General features: G+C 37.6%; 2 protein-coding genes across 2 annotated transcripts in view; one reads left to right on the top strand and one right to left on the bottom strand.

The window, feature by feature from the left end:
• LOC127446643 (uncharacterized) overlaps positions 1-13,201 on the bottom strand; it is a 32,908-nt gene extending 19,707 nt beyond the window's left edge. The window contains exon 1 of the mRNA XM_051707736.1: positions 13,068-13,201. The gene's annotated coding sequence lies outside the window, so the exon portion shown is untranslated. The remainder of the gene's footprint in view (positions 1-13,067) is intronic.
• Positions 13,202-14,540: 1,339 nt separating this feature from the next.
• Positions 14,541-19,821, top strand: LOC127446646 (Kruppel-like factor 1). The gene is made up of 3 exons (XM_051707741.1): positions 14,541-15,155; positions 15,608-16,454; positions 18,488-19,821. The coding sequence occupies exons 1-3, from the start codon at positions 15,081-15,083 to the stop codon at positions 18,661-18,663; spliced, it is 1,098 nt and encodes a 365-aa protein (XP_051563701.1). The 5' UTR covers positions 14,541-15,080; the 3' UTR covers positions 18,664-19,821.
• The last annotated feature ends 128 nt before the right edge of the window (positions 19,822-19,949 follow it).

Raw genomic sequence — 19,949 nt, 5'->3', positions numbered from 1 at the left:
ATATGACAAAGACAGGAAATAGACAGGATGACAGGAAGTTTAGATACTGAATTCACTTATATTTTTATCTTTATACCTCTCCATCCAACAGTTTTACATTTGTCCACTGATACAGGGCAGGTCAGCAGAGGTGCATTTTAGTGTATACAGTGAAGGCAAAAAAGGAGTCACACTTAAGTCACACTTAAAAATGTATAATTGTCATTAGACTAGATGACAAAAAAAGAAATAAAAATACAATTAAAAATAAAATTAAAAAAATCAAACAAGGTGACATCTGCAAACAAATGATGACTTTTCTCAATACTAACATTTTTTCAATTACTTTTAAACCAACTGGTCCCAAGGTCATTTTTAGTGGATGTATGTAAGTCCCTTAATGATTAAATTTCAATCCCCCAAAATTCTTATATGTGTTTATGGTCTTGGTAGTAAGAATAAGAAATGAATTGTAAATCTAATCTACAAAACATCATGTTTACTGTAGCTGGGAGGAACTGTGGTCATCTGATTGTTTTGCCAGTGAGAGTGTCACATGGACAGGACAAAACAACAATTAAATGTTATTGGTGTTTGTTGTCTTTTGCATTCTTTCCCTTTGTTCCTTTTAGCATTCTGCCATTTATTTCATAAAGAAGGACTACTACCTATCTTTCATATTAAATACCCATTGGATTGGATTGCCACAATAACATGCAGAGATGATAACCAAAAATTATGAGTCAGCTAGTATTGTAGTTAAATGATCAAATGGAAAGCAGGGGATTTAGTGATTATACACACTTCATTGTTCAATGTTTTTATTTTCAATATCCTGAAACTACTTTTTAGGGAAATTATATATTTTGAGAATGCCCCTAGAAAATGTATATAATACACTGCTAATACACAACAATAAAACCACCTGCCTAATATTGTGTAGTTCCCCCCATGCTGCCAAAACAACGCCAGTCTGTTCTTCTCACCACAATTGTACAGAGCAGTTATCTGAGTTACCATAGACTTTGTCACTTCGTACCAGTCTTGCCATTCTCTGTTGACCTCTCTCATCATCAATGCATTTCCGGGGAGTCAAGTGATGCCATGCAAGTTTCGGACTTTGCTAGTTTATTGTCATAAACCAGTGAGATTCGATACACCCTGTTCCATAACTGTTCTCGGAAGACAATATGTCAAAGAATTCAAAATTCTCAGGCTCAGGAGACATTAATTGACACTTACGTGCTCAAGCTGACGCCCCTGACAAGGCCGTGGACCAGGGAGCAGATTTGGCCGGTGAAGTGCGGGAAATTCGGCAAGAATTGCTCAACTTGTTGGCAATGCTGTAATAACCTGTAATACGTAGATTGATCACTGCCATGGAGATGAAATTCACTGAGGTGGTTACAAGAGTGGGGGACGTTGAGAAATGGACGACATCGGAGAGGGAATTAGCTGCTAATCCGCTAGCGACCAGGGCGGATTTGGAGCACATCTGGGAGAAGTTGGAGGATATGGAGAATCGTAGTTAGCAGAATAACGTCCATATTGTTGGAAATCCTGAGAGAGCAGAGGGTCAGAATATGGTGGAATTCGTGGACGGGCTCCTTCCGAGTCTGCTCGACATAACAGCCCATAAGTTGAAAATCGAGCAAGCTCACAGGGTTCCGGCTCAGCAATCCACGGAAGGAGATAGGACCTGATCAATTCTGGGCAAATTTCTGAGATCATCTGATAAAAATCTCGTGTTACGTGAGGTGAGGAGTAAAGGAAGGCTTTCCTGGAAGAACCACAGCATTTTTTTGTTCCCAGACTTTGCGAATTCGACAAGTGGGAAATGTGATCGATTCAAGGAATGCAAGAAACTCTTATATCAACAGAAGGTCGCTTTTGCACTGATGTTCCCGGCCAAATTGAGAATAGATGCTAAGGATGGCCGTAAAATATTCACATGTCCCCAGCAAGCATTGTCCTTCATAAAGTCAATGAAGTAAGTTATTTTGTGGTACTCGTTGCAGCCGAGTGGACCGACTCACTGAACATTCACTAGACTGTTCGAGGAACTCAGCACCTTTTATGTTCCTTTTTGTGCTGGTTCCACACAGATATGGGGTGGGCATGTTTTCTTTAGTGCTGGCTCAAATAAGAGCAGGGGAGTCATTACATTGATAAGTAAACATCTACAATTCAAATGTCTCAAACAGATTAAAGATTATTTAGGAACAGTCATTATTGTTTTAGCAGAAATTCAGGGGCAAAGCCCCTCCCCGGTTTTGTATTCAACAGGAAGTTCTTGTCCCTATTTTGCCATTGCAAAGCCTTTCTATTAATCTGACCGGAGAAGTTAATTACACCCCGTTATCTCGCATTTGCACTCGGTATGGACAAAAGTGTCCAGAGTGTTTAATTCAGATATTTATCTAAATGTTGCCTCGAGCTTATGGCTGAACCCCAAATTATATATTAATAAATCCCCTTTCTGCTGGTCAGAGTGGATTGTGAGGGGGGTATGAGAGTAGTGTGTTGAGATCCTTTGAAAATTTGGTTCAACATTTTGGGATCCCCAGATCTCAGTTCTTTAGGTATCTACAGCTGCGCCACTTGCTCTGTACTATTTTTGGGAATAGCATACACCCCCCCTAAAGTGGCAGATACTATGGGAGTGGTGATTACTGCTTTTGGAAAAGGTCATGAGGCATCAGTGTATTACTCTCTGCTATTTCAGAGTCTGAGGGACAGAGCTTTAACTTCTGTCAAGAGATTATGGGAGAAAGATTTAAACTTGGTATTGGAGGAAGGAGTGTGGGCTAGGATTCTAAAAAATGTCAAGTCTGCATCTAGAGATGCAAGGGTGCGCCTTATACAATTCAAGATTTTACATTGATTCTATTGGACCCCCTCTAGATTGTATAGGCTTGGTCTTAAAGACACACCCACCTGCTGGCGATGCCAATCAGAAGATAGAGACATAACCCATGTTTTTTGGTGGTGTGTTAACATCCAAGAATTTTGGTTGAAGGTTCAGAATTTTATGTGTGGCGTATTGGGCACTCGTATTTTGTTTTGTCCCAGACTCTGTGTTTTGGGCGATGGGGCGGTCATCGATGTGGGGAATGAACACATAAAAAATTGGGTTCTGACCAGTGTAATGATCGCCAGACAAATTATTTAAAGGGGATGGAGGTTGGCTGGAGCGCCCCCATTTCAGGAGTGGTGCACGGAGATGGGTACGAGAGTCCCAGTATCTCAATTGCTCAAGTCCGGTGTGTCTATACAAATTTTGTGAGACAGAATTACATAACAGAAAATAATCTATAAAACAAACTCCAGTCAATATGCAGAATAAACACAAAGAACATGTAGATTAATTCAAAAAACTGTCCTGAAGGTGTGTTCCTCCACAAAACAAGCTCCAGCCGCTAGCGGAACCAGCACAAAAAAAACAAACAAAAAAAACGTTCAGTTTCCTCAGGCAGTCAAACGAATGTTCAGTGAGCCGGTTGATCATGAGGGCAGCAGATGACCTAATCCTTCCAGTGTCATGCAATAAAAATACTCCACAAAACAAACTCCAGCCAATAGGAGGCATAACCACAAGGCATGTGCAGATTCATCCACAACTGTCCCGGAGGAGTGTTATTCCACAAAACAAACTTCAGCTGCTTGGCGCAACCAGCACAAAAAGAAACAAAACAGGCACCTAGTTTCCTCAGATGGTCAAGTGAATGTTCAGTGAGTCAAGCTCAATTAGGAGCAATGTGAGAAACACACCATGACTTCCACAGTCCATTGATTTTATGAAAGACATTGCTTGTTGTGGGCATGTAAATATTTTGTGGCCATCCTTAGCATCTATTCTCAATTTGGCTGGGAACATCAGTGCAAAAGCGACCTTCCGTTAATGTAAGAGTTTCTTGCATTCTGTCGATGCAAATGTTTCTTGAAGGAGTGTTATTCCACAAAACAAACTCTAGCCGCTAGGTGGAACAAACACAAAAAGAAACAAAAAGGTGATCAGCTTCCTCAGACAGTCAAGTGTATGTTCAGCAAGTCAAGCTCACTTGGGCGCAACATGAAAATCACCAAATGGCTTACTCACTCCATTGTCTCTATGAAGGACAATGCTTGCTGTGGGCATGTAAATATTTTGCGGCCATCCTTAGTATCTATTCTCAATTTGGCCGGGAACATCAGCACAAAAGCGACCTTCCGTTGATGTAAGAGTTTCTGGCATTCTTTGAATCGATCACGTTTCTCTCTTGTTGAATTCGCAAAGTCTGGGAACAAGAAAATGTTGTGGTTCTTCCAAGAAAGCCTTCCTTTACTCCTCACGTAACACAAGATGATCGGATGATCTCAGAAATTTGGCCAGAATTGATCGGGGCCTGTCTCCCTCAGCCAATCTCCGAACCGGGAGCCTGTAAGCTCGATCGATTTCCAGCTTATGGCCTGTTATGTTGAGCAGACTCAGGAAGAGCTCATCTAGGAATTTTCCCATATCTCGACCTTCCTCATGCTCAGGAATTCCAACAATTCGGACGCTGTTTTGCCGATTACAATTTTCAACGTCTTCCAGCTTTTCCCAAATGCGTTCCAAATCTACTTTGGTTGCTAGTGGGTTAGCAGCTAATTCCCTCTCCGATGACTCCAGATAATCGATCCATTTCTCGACGTCCGACACTCTAGTAACCACCTCAGATTATTTCGCCTCCATGGAAGTGATCGATCGACGTATTACCTCAAGATCCTCCAAGTCCGCCACGACCTTCTCCAGCATTACAGACATACTGGACAGTTGCCGTTGAATTTCTCCCGCCACACCGTCCAAACCGAGTCCCTGGTCTGTGGCCCTGTCTGGGGTATTAGCTTGAGCACATAAGTGTCTATTAATATCTCCAGAGCCCGAGGATTTTGAATTATTTGCCATGTTGACTTCTTAGAACAGTTATGTAGCAGGGTGTATTGAATCTCACTGGTTTAAGAAATAAAAACTACCAAAGTGCGCAAAGCTCACCGTTCACACGTCCGACACCCGCATGGCGCCACGTGACTCCAACTGTACCAAACATTAACACAATGTAGTTTGACATATATGTGGGGATATCTTGTTTACTTGCTTCTATATGTCTAAAATAAACTTTTCAATACCTTAGAAAGATACAATGTCAATAGTGTCAGATATTAACAGGGACTTGGGGCAAAAATGCCACCAAAATTAACAAAAACATCCCCAAATTTAAAAATATGGAGGCAAAAAATGCCCACGCAACAAGTTCCTGTGTTTTATTAATAATATCTGATGTAGTTACAATTACATACTGATCATCTTTTGACTTAATCACTGAACATTCTTTTGTTTTCCCACCATCCAGATCCTCACACCATCATGTGGACAAACGGGCTCTCCGCTTCTATCAATCCGTATCAGTTCGGCATTGTACTCCCTTGTTAAATCCCATAACCGTTTGCCTCTCTTGTTCAAAATAAACTGTCCTAGTGGGTAACACTCTCGCTCACGGTGCTGTGCTGTACTTCCCTGCCCTGTGCTGCTGTTTGTCTGTCTGAAAAGCCTCACCCACTAGAGGCCAAAAGTGCACAAGGGATGGATGTTATATAAAGAAGGTATGAGAAATCACAAAACATAATGTAGCCAAATGTTACAATTTATTTAATAATAATATCTCAATATGTTAAATAACCATAATGTTAATTAAAACTTTATTATTACAACTATAATACAATAATACATATACAGGGGGGGCCTGGGTAGCTCAGTGAGTAAAGACGCTGACTACCACCCCTTTAGTCACGAGTTTGAATCCAGGGTGTGTTGAGTGACTTCAGCCAGGTCTCCTAAGCAACCAAATTGGCCCAGTTGCATGGGGTAACCTCCTCATGGTCGCTATAATGTGGTTCGCAATTGGTGGGGCGCGTAGTGAGTTGTGCGTGGATGCCGCGGAGAATAGCGTGAAGCCGCCACAAGCACTATGTCTCTGCGGTAATGCGCTCAACAAGCCACGTGATAAGATGCATGGATTGACAGTCTCAGACGCGGAGGCAATTGAGATTCGTCTTCCGCCACCCAGATTGAGGCAAGTCACTATGCCACCACGAGGACTTAGAGTGCATTGGGAATTGGGCATTCCAAATTGGGGAGAAAAAATAAATAATAGATTTACAGAACAACCACTTTTAGTGTTTTAATCAATCATATCTCTCACTAAACACTGTGTGAAAAGTTTATTTTTGCCTTATTATATTCAGTTGGCATGTAGGAGTTGATAACAGTTTGCTTAATAATCTCATTCCATATCTGGATAATTGCTGCAATATCATAGAGGATACATTACCTCCTCTATGATATTGCACTATATTAGTTTTGTACAGTATGTTAACTTAATAGCCAAAATACTTGGACATACATGAATGACAATAAACTAAAATAGGAATGTGTTTCAGTCACAATGCACATTATGTAGTTTAGAGATGATTTAGAGACATTTAGATTGTTACAAAATGGCTATTTCTTCTTGCAGCAATGCAGGTCTTTGGCATTTAGAAACTGCTAGTTTAGGACATGTAAGGAGTCTGTTTCTGAAACTAGAGACTGTGATTTACTTGTTTTTTTGTTGTGCATCTGGGCCGTCCACTTCCCTCTCTATCCTGGTTAGAGATTATTTTTTCAAAACAGTAATGCATGGAATAGCCTTCATCTCTCTAAAACAATAGTCTTTAGGAGAAAATAGAATTTCAGGAATTCTATTTTCAGAATTTCAGTTTTTTTTTGCCTATTTTTAAAACCAAAATTTGACTTGCAAGTGAAAAGTAACTTGTAAGAACTCAATACCTCAGCAAATGGGGGGAAAAAAAACAATGTATTGTGATTTCCGCATGGTAGCGCAACAATTTTCAGTTGTTCTAATAATAAGAAAATGTTCTTGAGCACCAAATTAGCACATTAAGAAATAGGTGACACTGTTTATGTTTGCCATCACAGGTAAAGAAAAAATTGAATAAATACCACTTAAAACAACTATTTCAAACCGTAATAATAATTTGATTTTTGATCAGTTTAATGCATCCTTGGTGATAGGAAGCATCAATTTCTTTCAAGAAAAAAATGACTTTGTGTTCTAAAAATGGAAGCGAATATACTATATAATTTTCACGTAATTGTAACGTAATTACTTCAGTAGTTTTTTGGCAAACTATTTATTTACTCTTACTTGAGTTAAAATATTTCTCAGTACTTCTACTTGTCCTCAAGTGAATTATTTCTTCAGTAGCAGTTCTTTTACTTAAGTAAAACAAAAATCAGTACTCTTTCCACCACTGGATATACTTCCGGAGAAGTTCTTCTGCTTTTTCGTTCAGGGGTAAAAAGAAGTTTGAAACAACCGAGCAACCGTACATTTAATATACAGTACATATAAATATGAGGATGCTCAAGATAATGTGACATGAAAATGTGTTATCAATGACTTTATGCCTCATTCTATGAGTAGAATTCACATGAGGTCAGTAAAAGGAGTTGTTTTAACCACTCAATGAGGATTTAAAGTAATACAGGTGCATCTCAATAAATTAGAATGTCGTGGAAATGTTCATTTATTTCAGTAATTCAACTCAAATTGTGAAACTCGTGTATTAAATAAATTCAATGCACACAGACTGAAGTAGTTTAAGTCTTTGGTTCTTTTAATTGTGATGATTTTGGCTCACATTTAACAAAAACCCACCAATTCACTATCTCAACAAATTAGAATACATCATAAGACCAATAAAAAAAACATTTTTAGTGAATTGTTGGCCTTCTGGAAAGTATGTTAATTTACTGTATATGTACTCAATACTTGGTAGGGGCTCCTTTTGCTTTAATTACTGCCTCAATTCGGCGTGGCATGGAGGTGATCAGTTTGTGGCACTGCTGAGGTGGTATGGAAGCCCAGGTTTCTTTGACAGTGGCCTTCAGCTCATCTGCATTTTTTGGTCTCTTGTTTCTCATTTTCCTCTTGACAATATCCCATAGATTCTCTATGGGGTTCAGGTCTGGTGAGTTTGCTGGCCAGTCAAGCACACCAACACCATGGTCATTTAACCAACTTTTGGTGCTTTTGGCAGTGTGGGCAGGTGCCAAATCCTGCTGGAAAATGAAATCAGCATCTTTAAAAAGCTGGTCAGCAGAAGGAAGCATGAAGTGCTCCAAAATTTCTTGGTAAACGGGGGCAGTGACTTTGGTTTTCAAAAAACACAATGGACCAACACCAGCAGATGACATTGCACCCCAAATCATCACAGACTGTGGAAACTTAACACTGGACTTCAAGCAACTTGGGCTATGAGCTTCTTCACCCTTCCTCCAGACTCTAGGACCTTGGTTTCCAAATGAAATACAAAACTTGCTCTCATTTGAAAAGAGGACTTTGGACCACTGGGCAACAGTCCAGTTCTTCTTCTCCTTAGCCCAGGTAAGATGCCTCTGACGTTGTCTGTGGTTCAGGAGTGGCTTAACAAGAGGAATATGACAACTGTAGCCAAATTCCTTGACACGTCTGTGTGTGGTGGCTCTTGATGCCTTGACCCCAACCTCAGTCCATTCCTTGTGAAGTTCACCCAAATTCTTGAATCGATTTTGCTTGACAATCCTCATAAGGCTGCGGTTCTCTAGGTTGGTTGTGCATCTTTTCCTTCCACACTTTTTCCTTCCACTCAACTTTCTGTTAATATGCTTGGATACAGCACACTGTGAACAGCCAGCTTCTTTGGCAATGAATGTTTGTGGCTTACCCTCCTTGTGAAGGGTGTCAATGATTGTCTTCTGGACAACTGTCAGATCAGCAATCTTCCCCATGATTGTGTAGCCTAGTGAACCAAACTGAGAGACCATTTTGAAGGCTCAGGAAACATTTGCAGGTGTTTTGAGTTGATTAGCTGATTGGCATGTCAACATATTCTAATTTGTTGAGATAGTGAATTGGTGGGTTTTTGTTAAATGTGAGCCAAAATCATCACAATTAAAAGAACCAAAGACTTAAACTACTTCAGTCTGTGTGCATTGAATTTATTTAATACACGAGTTTCACAATTTGAGTTGAATTACTGAAATAAATGAACTTTTCCATGACATTCTAATTTATTGAGATGCACCTGTATATATAGTATATGCAGTAGAAAATGTCCAATTTGTTTTGTTTGCTTTCTGAATTCATGAAGCTAATGCGCTAACACAACCCATTCTCATTCCCTAAGCTTCCAATTTTGACGCTTGTGCAGAAGCCTAAGGTGCCCCCTGGTGTCCTCTCACTGACGCAGTGAGAAACCCCATTTTTTTCAATGAGAAAAGGTTGTCATCAGTTACCAATCTTTGAATATTATTTTATGTTTAACCTGAATGTTTTATTATACTTATAAATATATTAGTGTGATATAACATTATGCAATAATATATAATATTTTAGATCCCTAACCCAACCCCATTTCTAAATCTAACTGATAATCAACAATATAAATCATGAAGGAGACACTTTGATATACATCATTTGATATACATTACACTATTTATAGATATTTTTAAGCACTCAACCACACATTTATGTCTAAACCTACCAGTTTTCCACCATAGAAAAAATTAAACAAGCATCTAAAGTACAGTCACGATCATTAATAATATTCCAAACTATACGATGGCATTGTGTGAGTAGCAGAGTGAAACTGAAGGTTTTAATCACTAAAAATATTCCCCATCTGTGAAGGCATCCTGATTCTACCAGCACATCTCATTCAAAAAATATATGTATTGTACATCCGAAGTTGAGGTCTTTGTAATCGGTCACAAGACACACGAGAGCCAATGGCATAATCTCTGAGTCTCTGATGTCAAACCCGTGTCATTATGCTTGAGGCAGCAATTTTTTAATGTGTTATAACGAAACTTGTGCAGGATGTGTTATGGTGGATGCCGGGTGACCGTGATCGGTGACTAAAAACCTACATTTAGGTTTGTTCTTCACAAGATTGAAAGACTCGGAATACACCCAGAATGAAACGGGTCACTTCAGCAGTGAAGTTATAAACTGCCAGATTCAAAATGGCTTTTGTTCCGACAGAGGCTGCGCTGGTCAAGCGTCTATAATTTATATTCGCTCAAACAGTTACTCATACAGTCATTTAAACCACAGAATAAGTTTATTTTATACACATACACTGGTGGCCAAAAGTTTCGGAAGGAAATTGGTACTTTAATTCACCAAAGTGGCATTCATCTGATCACAAAGTATAGTCAGGACATTACTGATGTAAAAAAAACTGCACCATCACTATTTGAAAAAAGTTATTTTTGATCAAATTTAGACAGGCCCCATATCCAGCAGCCATCACTCCAACATCTTATCCTTAAGTAATTGTGATAAATTTCTAATTTGGTACTAGAAATTCACTTGCCATTATATCAAACACAGTTGAAAGCTATTTGGTCCGTTAAATGAAGCTTAACATCGTCTTTGTGTTTGTTTTTGAGTTGCCACAGTATGCAATAGACTGGCATGTCTTAAGGTCAATATTAGGTAAAAAATGGCAAAAAAAGAAACAGCTTTCTCTAGAAACTCATCATTCAATCATTATTTTGAGGAACGAAGGCTATACAATGCTTGAAATTGCCAAAAAAACTGAAGATTTCATACAAAGGTGTACAGTACAGTCTTCAAAGACAAATGACAACTGGCACTAACAAGGACAGAAAAAGATGTGGAAGGCCAGATATACAACTAAACAAGAGGATAAGTACATCAGAGACTCTAGTTTGAGAAATAGACGCCTCACATGTCCTCAGCTGACAGCTTCATTGAATTCTACCCGCTCAACACCAGTTTCATGTACAACAGTAAAGGGATGACTCAGGTGTGCAGGCTTGATTGGAAGAACTGCAAAGAAAAAGCCACTTTTGAAACAGAAAAACTAAAAGAAAAGGTTAGAGTGGGCAAAGAAACACAGACATTGGACATCAGATAATTGAAAAAGTGTGTTATGGATCTTAACCTCATTGAGATTTTGTGGGATCAGCTAGACTGTAAGGTGTGTGAGAAGTGCCCGACAAGACAGCCACATCTATAGCAAGTGCTACAGGAAGCGTGGGGTGAGTATCTGGACAAATTGACACCTAGAATGCCAAGGATCTGCAAAGCTGTTATTGCTACACGTAGAGGATTTTTTGATGAGAAGTAGTTTAAGAAGTTCTGAACATTTTTTTCAAATTGTAATAGTAATTGTTCACGTTATTAATGTCCTGACTATACATTGTGATCGGTTTAATGCCACTTTGGTGAATAAAAGAACCAATTTCTTTCCATAAGAGCAAAATCTGTACATTATTCCAAACTTTTAGCCATCAGTGTACATCCAACTCTTCACCAAAGTACCACGATAAAAAGTTTACAGCTCTTATATTCTTACATTCAACACATCAAACACGATCTTCCTCCAATGCGTGCTGCCATTTGTTTACATTAGTAGCGGTTGTCATCGTCAAACAAACAGCTAATCAAAGTCTTTTCAAGCAGATAATATGTTTATTTTATGTAACAAACAGCCTAATTGTCACCAAAGTACCACGATAACAGTTCACAGCTTGTATATGCACAGCTCTAAATGTGATCTTCCCATGCACGCAGCCATGTCTATTTATTAGGTGCAGATGCGGTTTTCATTCACACAAACGGCAACTCAAACAGTCTTTTCAGGCATATAATACATCTGTTTTCTGAAACAGACAGTCCATCTATCACAAAAGCACCACGATAAGTTTAAAACTCGTATACTCACAGTGAAAACATGCTGATCGAACGTGATTATCTGATGCACGCAGCCAAGTCTGTTTACATTAGCGCTTGTCTCACACACCCACACACACACACACATGTTGGTGCAGCTATCATTATGAGGACTCTCCATAGACATAATGATTTTTATACTGTACAAACTATAGACTCTATCCCCTAACCCTAAACCTACCCCTAATCCTAACCCTCACAAAAAACTTTCTGCATTTTTACATTTTCAATAAAACACTGTTTAGTATGATTTTTATGCGATTTGAATTATGGGGACACTAGAAATGTCCTCATAAACCACATTTATAGCATAATACCCTTGTAATTACCAGGTTGTAACCTAAAAAAAAAGTCCTCATAAACCACTTAAACCTTCCCACACACACACACACAAACACACACACACACATATATGTTGGTGCAGCTATCATTATGAGGACTCTCCATAGATATAATGATTTTTATACTGTACAAACTATAGATTCTATCCCCTAACCCTAACCCTACCCCTAAATCTAACCCTCACAAAAGACTTTCTGCATTTTTACATTTTCAGTACAACATCGTTTAGTATGTTAAGCAATTTGAATTATGGGGACACTAGAAATGTCCTCATAAACCACATTTATAGCATAATACCCTTGTAATTACCAGTTTGTAACCTAAAAAAAAAGTCCTCATAAACCACTTAAACCTGCCCACACACACACACACACACAATGTCTGAGAAGTCAAACAGTGCATAGGCAAACCGGACTGTTGATATTATTTGTTCATTCGTTTTTTACATCTATAAAAACGAAATAAATAAAACAAATACAGTATAGCAGACACAACCCATTTGTTCACATTTACTATATTATATACAGTATTTTATTTTTATTTTTTTATGACAAGAAATAAAAAATTTACATAAAATAATTTAAAAAATACTCCTCTACACACTGCCCACCTCTAGCGGCTCTGCAGTGTCACGTGCAAAAATAACTCACTCCAGGTGCACTGCAGGGGAATTTAGACCCTACACATGAAATGGAAACCCTCTTACTGCTGACATAAAGGAACATTTTGGACAAACTTGCAGTAGCAATAGAGAGAGCTAAAGTTATGAATCGGTGTAATCACAATTCACTTCCATTTCAAGAGAGTAGCGTGCTTATATTCGAGATGTTCTTTAACTGAGCTCATAACTGTATAATTTCAAGTGATTCTGATGTTACAAACCTGCTATGTTTATTTAGCCACTCATCTGTGTAGTCTTACCTTATTTGATTGTGCATTTCATTCTCAGAGCACACATGCATAAGAAAATTAAGTTTTAACATTCAAATGAGTCAATGTGATGGCTTTCAAGAAAAGCAGCTCAGTAGCTAGGTTTGACGGTGTAAGTGTGTGTATGTGCTGTTATCTGTGTTGAAAGAGGCATCAGAGGGAGACAGGATCCAGGGCTCTATTATCTCACTCAGGACAGGAGGCCTCTCGTGAACCTAACCACACTGATAACTCCTCTGCAGAATATAATCACCTACTGAACACCGGGCTTCTGAGAATTGCACACTCACAGAGACGGTGAAGTGAGTTAAGTATACCGTTTGTTTCGAGGGAAATGTACTGCTTGAAATTAAAATTCACTTTAGCTGGCTTAGTGCTCTTGAGACTGTTTGCAAAGAATCTGATCTTAGCTTGCAATATCATCATCTGTTAATTTGATGAACTGTTAACACTTTAAAATAAGGTTATATTTGTTAACATTAGTTAATAACATTAGTTAACCTGAACTAACAATGAACAGTACTTTTACAGCATTTATTAATGTTTTAATCAGATTTTAAAATCAAAAGTTGTATAATGTTTACATTAGTTAATGCACTATGAACTAACATGATCTAACAACAAACAACTGTATTTTATTAACTAACATTAACAAAGGTTAATAAATGCTGTAAAAAAATATAATGTTCATTGTTAGTTCAAGATACCTAATGCGTTAATTAATGTAAACAAATGGAACCATATTGTAAAGTGTTACCAATTAACTTGCATTTAATTCATAATATTCTTACATGACTTATTTGGCAATACCGCAACAATTAACATTCAATTAACATTTTGGTCAATTAACATAATATTGACCACAAAAAAAAAAAAAAAAACTCTCTCTCTAATATATATACAGTAATTAGACTATTTCAACTTCAGTATGTGCCTATTAGCAGATGAAACCACAAATACAAACACTACATTTTCTGTTGACATAAAAACTACTCTTTTGAAACAGAATAAGATATTACAAGCTCATTGTGCAACTAAGACATTATAAGTTATTATATACTATATACCAGTGTCAGAAATTAACTTTTTCTTTAAGGAGCAATATTTTCCCCATGGATTTGATTTTCAGGGGCATTCTTTACCTTTAAGAGGACGTTTTTTTTTTTTTTTCTAACCGCAATAAACACTGTCATCCTTGATTTAATCCGTTCATTAACAAATTTGCATCTGAATATTTAAATTGAGAATTTATATCCTCTAACTAACCCATGAAATTAAAGCAACTCATATTTTATGTGCTAAAATGTATAACTAGACCTAGAATAGATTATTAAGAACTATATCAGATTACAAAGATTAATTTTCATAACAGGTAGAGTTTTGCCCCCGTATTTTGCATTTCTGGGGGCATTTTTGTCACTTTTCATTGCATTTTTGTCCAGAGCCCCCCTTACTTTCTGACTCTGGTATATACTAGTGAAATTGAATATCAACAACTGACATATTCATGTACTGTAGTCTTTAATTCTTTAGTTTAGGCCCTCAGAAACAAAGATGTCATATGTTGGACACCTGTTGACCGAATGTGAATTAAATGCCATAAAATCAATAATGTTTATATTTAAATCCCATTCTGTATGTCAGTTTCATTGCTTTTTCTGCTGTTAATTTGGTTTAAAGTTAATGAGTTGGAAAGAGTGAATGGCACTTTTTTAAATTCTGGGCTCACTTTTAAGCTCCACCTACACTCACAACTCTCAGGGGTCTTAAACTTAAGTTTATCACTGATATAGTGAAAAAGAGAGGGAGAAAGAGAGAGGGAAAGATAGCCCAGCATTAATAACACTGTTTGTAAATATTCTGAATTTAACACTAAATCCTGGGCTCCTGTCTTTTGGCTTTTGCACATGCAAAATCATTTTGGACAAACAAAAGGTCATATATTGGCCTCTTCTAAAGACATTATAAAATAGGTCTATAATAAATGCTAAAACGGCAAATTGAATGGCTGTGACTCAAGCCGTACTGCCTTCGTTTAGTTCGTTTTCAAACTTCAGCACCGCCTCTGAAAATATGAAGGTATGTTTATTTCAGATATTTTATCTCATATTTTGTGGACCAGTTCACAAATAAATTGCTGTATTTATTAAAGTAAATATGAAAAACGTAGCCTTATTATTTTAATTAATTTAATTATTGTAATTTATCCTTTTCTAAACATGCAAGTTTGACACTAAGTGTGAGGATCAGTTTGCATGTTTGTAACATAAAAATAGGGGGGAAACAACAACAACAATGTGTGCTGTTGAATAAGACATGAAGTTTTTATACACTATTGCAAAAAAAATTTTTTAATTAAAAGTTCTCTCACATCACCAAAACATCACCTAATGTCAATAAAAATAGAATAAAACAGCAGGAAGACCTTTGTTTATTGTGTTATAATAATATCTATGATGTTTGATTGTATATCTTAAATGCTGAATTGAGGTCAGTAATGATTTTAAAATATTTAATGAATGACTCTAAAGGCTTGGAAGTTTGAAAATGGCTTATTGGATTTGGACTTCAAGCATTGTGGCAGTTATGAGCCTTCACAGTGTCTGACAGATGATGGATGCTTGGATTTTCTGCTGTCTGATTGGGGCAGCACATCACCTGAACGGTCCACTACACAAAACTACACTTCCCAAAGTACACCACCATTGCAGGACCACATTCACACTCCGGATCTCTACCAGGTTCAGGACTTGAGTGGTCAAAAGGACCAGGCAAGGCTAAACAGACCCCAAGTTTCCATTACAAGTTCACTAGCTGAGCTACTTCCTCATGACGGATCTTTAAGTTCCTCAATGCCAGACCTTTTTAATGGAGGATATCTGGAGCAGCAACAAACTGGGAAATCAATCTCTTTAGCAGAAAACCCCCAACAGTTTAGTTTCCCTCTCGCAAATAATATGGACAGAGCAAGCAAAAGAGAAAACATGAGGAAGATGCAGTCATGGGATTTTGGACACTACACTCAGCCTGCACCTCTGATACCCTTCCCAGATTCCAAATTTGTCCAGACGTCTGGGATCGGCATGGACGCGTTGGTCTTTCCTCCACGCCATCACCATGACTTTATCCATAACTACTCCCACCCAAGGCTCTACCAACAGCAAGTGCACTACGCCCACACCCAGCCAGCCAGTCACTATCCCTCCACACAGAGCATGCTACCTGACTCCACAGTGCCCCCTGTAGATCTGGAGGGGAAGCGCATCCGGAGGGGGGCGTTGAGGAAGAAAGTCCCAGTACACATGTGTGCATATCCTGGCTGCAACAAGACTTACACTAAGAGCTCCCACCTCAAAGCGCACCTCCGTACACACACAGGTAATCAGAAATACACAATTCAACAAACATGCATGCAGATGATCAGAATGAACCATCATGTTTGGACACACCTGACTGAATTAAAACCTTTTCATTTAATGTCAATTTATATTTATCAACAAAAACATTTAAGTTATGCTTAACTGTTTGAAATTAGTTTTTAATTTCTTTATAAAATGAAAATTTGAATGAGTATTTTTGGTCCCACTTTATATTAGGTGTCTTTAACTACTATGTACTAACATTAAAATACATAAAATACAATGTACTTATTGTGTAACTACATGTTGTTCTGCAAGATTTTTACAAGATTCACATTTGCTGCTACTGAGGTTGAGGTACGGGTAGGTTTAGGAGTAAGTGTAGGATTAGTGGTTAGAGTTAGGTTTAGGATTGGGGTAATGTGATTAAATGTAGGTACTTTAAATGTGAATACAATTCAACAACACATACACACTTAACAGTTAAAGTACATAGTAATTAAAGACACCTAATATACACCGATCAGTCACAACATTAAAACCACCTGCCTAATATTGCGTATGTCCCCCTCGTGCCGCCAAAACAGCGCCAACCTGCATCTCAGAATAGCATTCTGAGATGATATTCTTCTCACCACAATTGTACAGAGTGGTTATCTGAGTTACCGTAGACTTTGTCAGTTCGAACCAGTCTGGCCATTCTCTGTTGACCTCTCTCATCAACAAGGCATTTTCGTCCACAGAACTGCCGCTCACTGTATGTTTTTTTGTTTCTGGCACCATTCTGAGGAAATTCTAGAGACTGTTGTGCGTGAAAATCCCAGGAGATCAGCAGTTACAGAAATACTCAAAACCAGCCCATCTGGCACCAACAAACATGCCACGGTCCAAATCACTGAAATCACATTTTTTTCCCATTCTGATGGTTGATGTGAACATTAATTGAAGCTCCTGACCCGTATCTGCATGATTTTATGCATTGCACTGCTGCCACACGATTGGCTGATTAGATAATCGCATGAATCGTTGGTGCCAGACGTTCTGGTTTGAGTATTTCTGTAACTGCTGATCTCCTGGGATTTTCACAACAACAGTCTCTAGAATTTACTAAGAATGGTGCCAAAAACAAAAAACATCCAGTGAGGGGCAGTTCTGCAGACGGAAATGCCTTGTTGATGAGAGAGGCCAACAGAGAATGGCCAGACTGGTTTGAACTGACAAAGTCTACGGTAACTCAGATAACCACTCTGTGCAATTGTGGTGAGAAGAATAGCATCTCAGAATGCTATTCTGAGATGCGGTTTGGCGCTGTTTTGGCGGCACGAGGGGGACCTATGCAATATTAGGCAGGTGGTTTTAATGTTGTGGCTGATCGGTGTAAAGTTGGTCCATATTTTTTTTATAATGGATTAATTAGATCGGAGAGTGAAGGAAAAGCAGCCAACAAGTGTCTTGAATACATGGAAACTCCTTCAATACTACTTAAAAAGCATCTCATGATGCACCCAATAAAGTTGGAAATAAAATATAAAAAATAAGATAGTTTTGTTGAACATCTTTTGGTTTCCAAGTGTCAGGAAATTTACTTCTCCATTAAGGGGCAATATTTGCCCCTTGGATTTGATTTTCATGGGCATTTTTAACGTAATTGTAAAAAATAAAATAAAAGTGGAATACTTAAATTGAATCAATTTATCAACCTAGGCCTAGAATAAAATATGAATAAATAAATCAGATGTTACAAAAAAACATAACTCATTTTGAATTTTAGAGGCATTTATGTCACTTTCAATGGCCTTTTCCCCCCATAGCCCCCATTAATTTCTGACCCTGGTCTCTACATACTACATTGTCATACTTCCATTTGTGTTATTTAAAAGTTTTGATGACTTTACTATTATTTTAAAATGTGTAATAAATTAGTAATAAAGGATTTGTAGGTGTCTGTAGATGTTTGACTGGTAGTGTACACTAACCCTAACTCTAACACTACGCTAATGTCACTTAAAAGAACACAATTTTAAAAAACATTTTTATTTCTGTTATCTGCAGGAGAAAAGCCATATCACTGCACATGGGATGGTTGCGGGTGGAAGTTTGCCCGTTCAGACGAGCTGACGAGACACTTTCGAAAACACACAGGACTGAAGCCGTATGAGTGTGTGGTCTGCCATAGAGCCTTCAGTCGGTCCGATCATTTGGCACTACACATGAAGAGACATGTCTGAGAGCAGGGCGCGCACACACACACGTTTCCTCGGCTATCTAAATCGGGACACACCATAGACTTCTATTGTTTTTATACAACTAATTTTGATTACTATACACTAACCCTAACCCATCTTATAATAATAATTTAAAAAAATATTATTTACTCTATTTATTAATTGTTTTAACAATTGAAGATGTTACTGGATGACCCCAAATAATTATTATTATTATTTTAAGATTTAGCTTACTTCTGGAGAATTTAATTCCCAAATTAAAGCTAAGTAAACATGTACACAAGACAGTGACATACAAACACAAATGCATATACACAGATGCATACATTTAATAGTCTTTGAGAGGACCTGTGTTCAGGTGAGGTGCTGAACAGTCTTTATCCATGAAAAGTAACTGAAATGTACATACTGTATATAATAAATGGAATGAGTATGTTGTGTGAATTGCCAAAGGAATTAACTCCTCTAGATTCTCAAAGATAAACAGCTCCAAAATTGTAATTACATACAGTTCAATCATCAGACTTATTTTCAATCTGGACCCTTTAGCTAAACTGTATGATTTAGGAAACGGTAATAAAATAAATTATGTGTCACAATTAGGATTAGCTCATGTACATAAATATGCAAGAAATATAGGCCTATATAGCTTTAAGTGTGATTAGAAAAGAAAATTGTTGTTTTTCAGGTCAATATTTACAATCTACACAAATAAAACTGCAGAGAGCACATTGTATAAACCACATGGTATAATTAGCATTTTACATTTCTAATGAACATTCTATTATTTTATGATAGTGTTGTTCTATTTTCAGTCTTTAAAGTTTTATTTATTTTCCATATTCCTGATTGTGTGGACACAATGTTTCATTTTAGATAAACAAATGTCATTAAGTGTTTAGGTGTTATAGGCATTTTGCCATTTTGCTATTTATATCAAGAGAAAAATAAATATATTATGCTAGAGTTAATTTAAATGTTTTGAGTGTATTTCAAGATCCATTTTGTATTTTATAAATGTTTTTATCATCTATAGCTTATGAAATTCTGTCCTTTCTGAAAGTCTCATTTCTAACCAATAGATGGCAAACTAATGCAAACCACCCTCTCTGTCACCTTAACAACTGCTCCAGCACATTGAATAAAGCTAAATTTGAATCACACAGTCATGTTTTCCATCTCTTATGGTCACTTTGGTGGGGTGTATACCCCTGGAATATAAAACAGCCCCCAGATACTACAAGCACCATGCACAAATAGCATACTATAAACACAGAACACCATACCAT

This window comes from Myxocyprinus asiaticus, chromosome 9, assembly GCF_019703515.2.
Source record: "Myxocyprinus asiaticus isolate MX2 ecotype Aquarium Trade chromosome 9, UBuf_Myxa_2, whole genome shotgun sequence".
In the NCBI taxonomy this organism is placed as follows: domain Eukaryota; kingdom Metazoa; phylum Chordata; class Actinopteri; order Cypriniformes; family Catostomidae; genus Myxocyprinus; species Myxocyprinus asiaticus.
Note: the sequence above shows the minus strand (reverse complement) of the source record. Positions and strands in the feature narration are given on the sequence as shown.

What these genes read in the sequence shown, in the direction of transcription:
- LOC127446646 (XM_051707741.1), top strand. Translation starts at nt 15,081, where the DNA reads ATGGCTGTGACTCAAGCCGTACTGCCTTCGTTTAGTTCGTTTTCAAAC. An exon ending in CCGCCTCTGAAAATATGAAG is followed by an intron (nt 15,156 to 15,607) that starts GTATGTTTATTT and finishes ATGACTCTAAAG; the next exon opens with GCTTGGAAGTTTGAAAATGG. An exon ending in GCACCTCCGTACACACACAG is followed by an intron (nt 16,455 to 18,487) that starts GTAATCAGAAAT and finishes TGTTATCTGCAG; the next exon opens with GAGAAAAGCCATATCACTGC.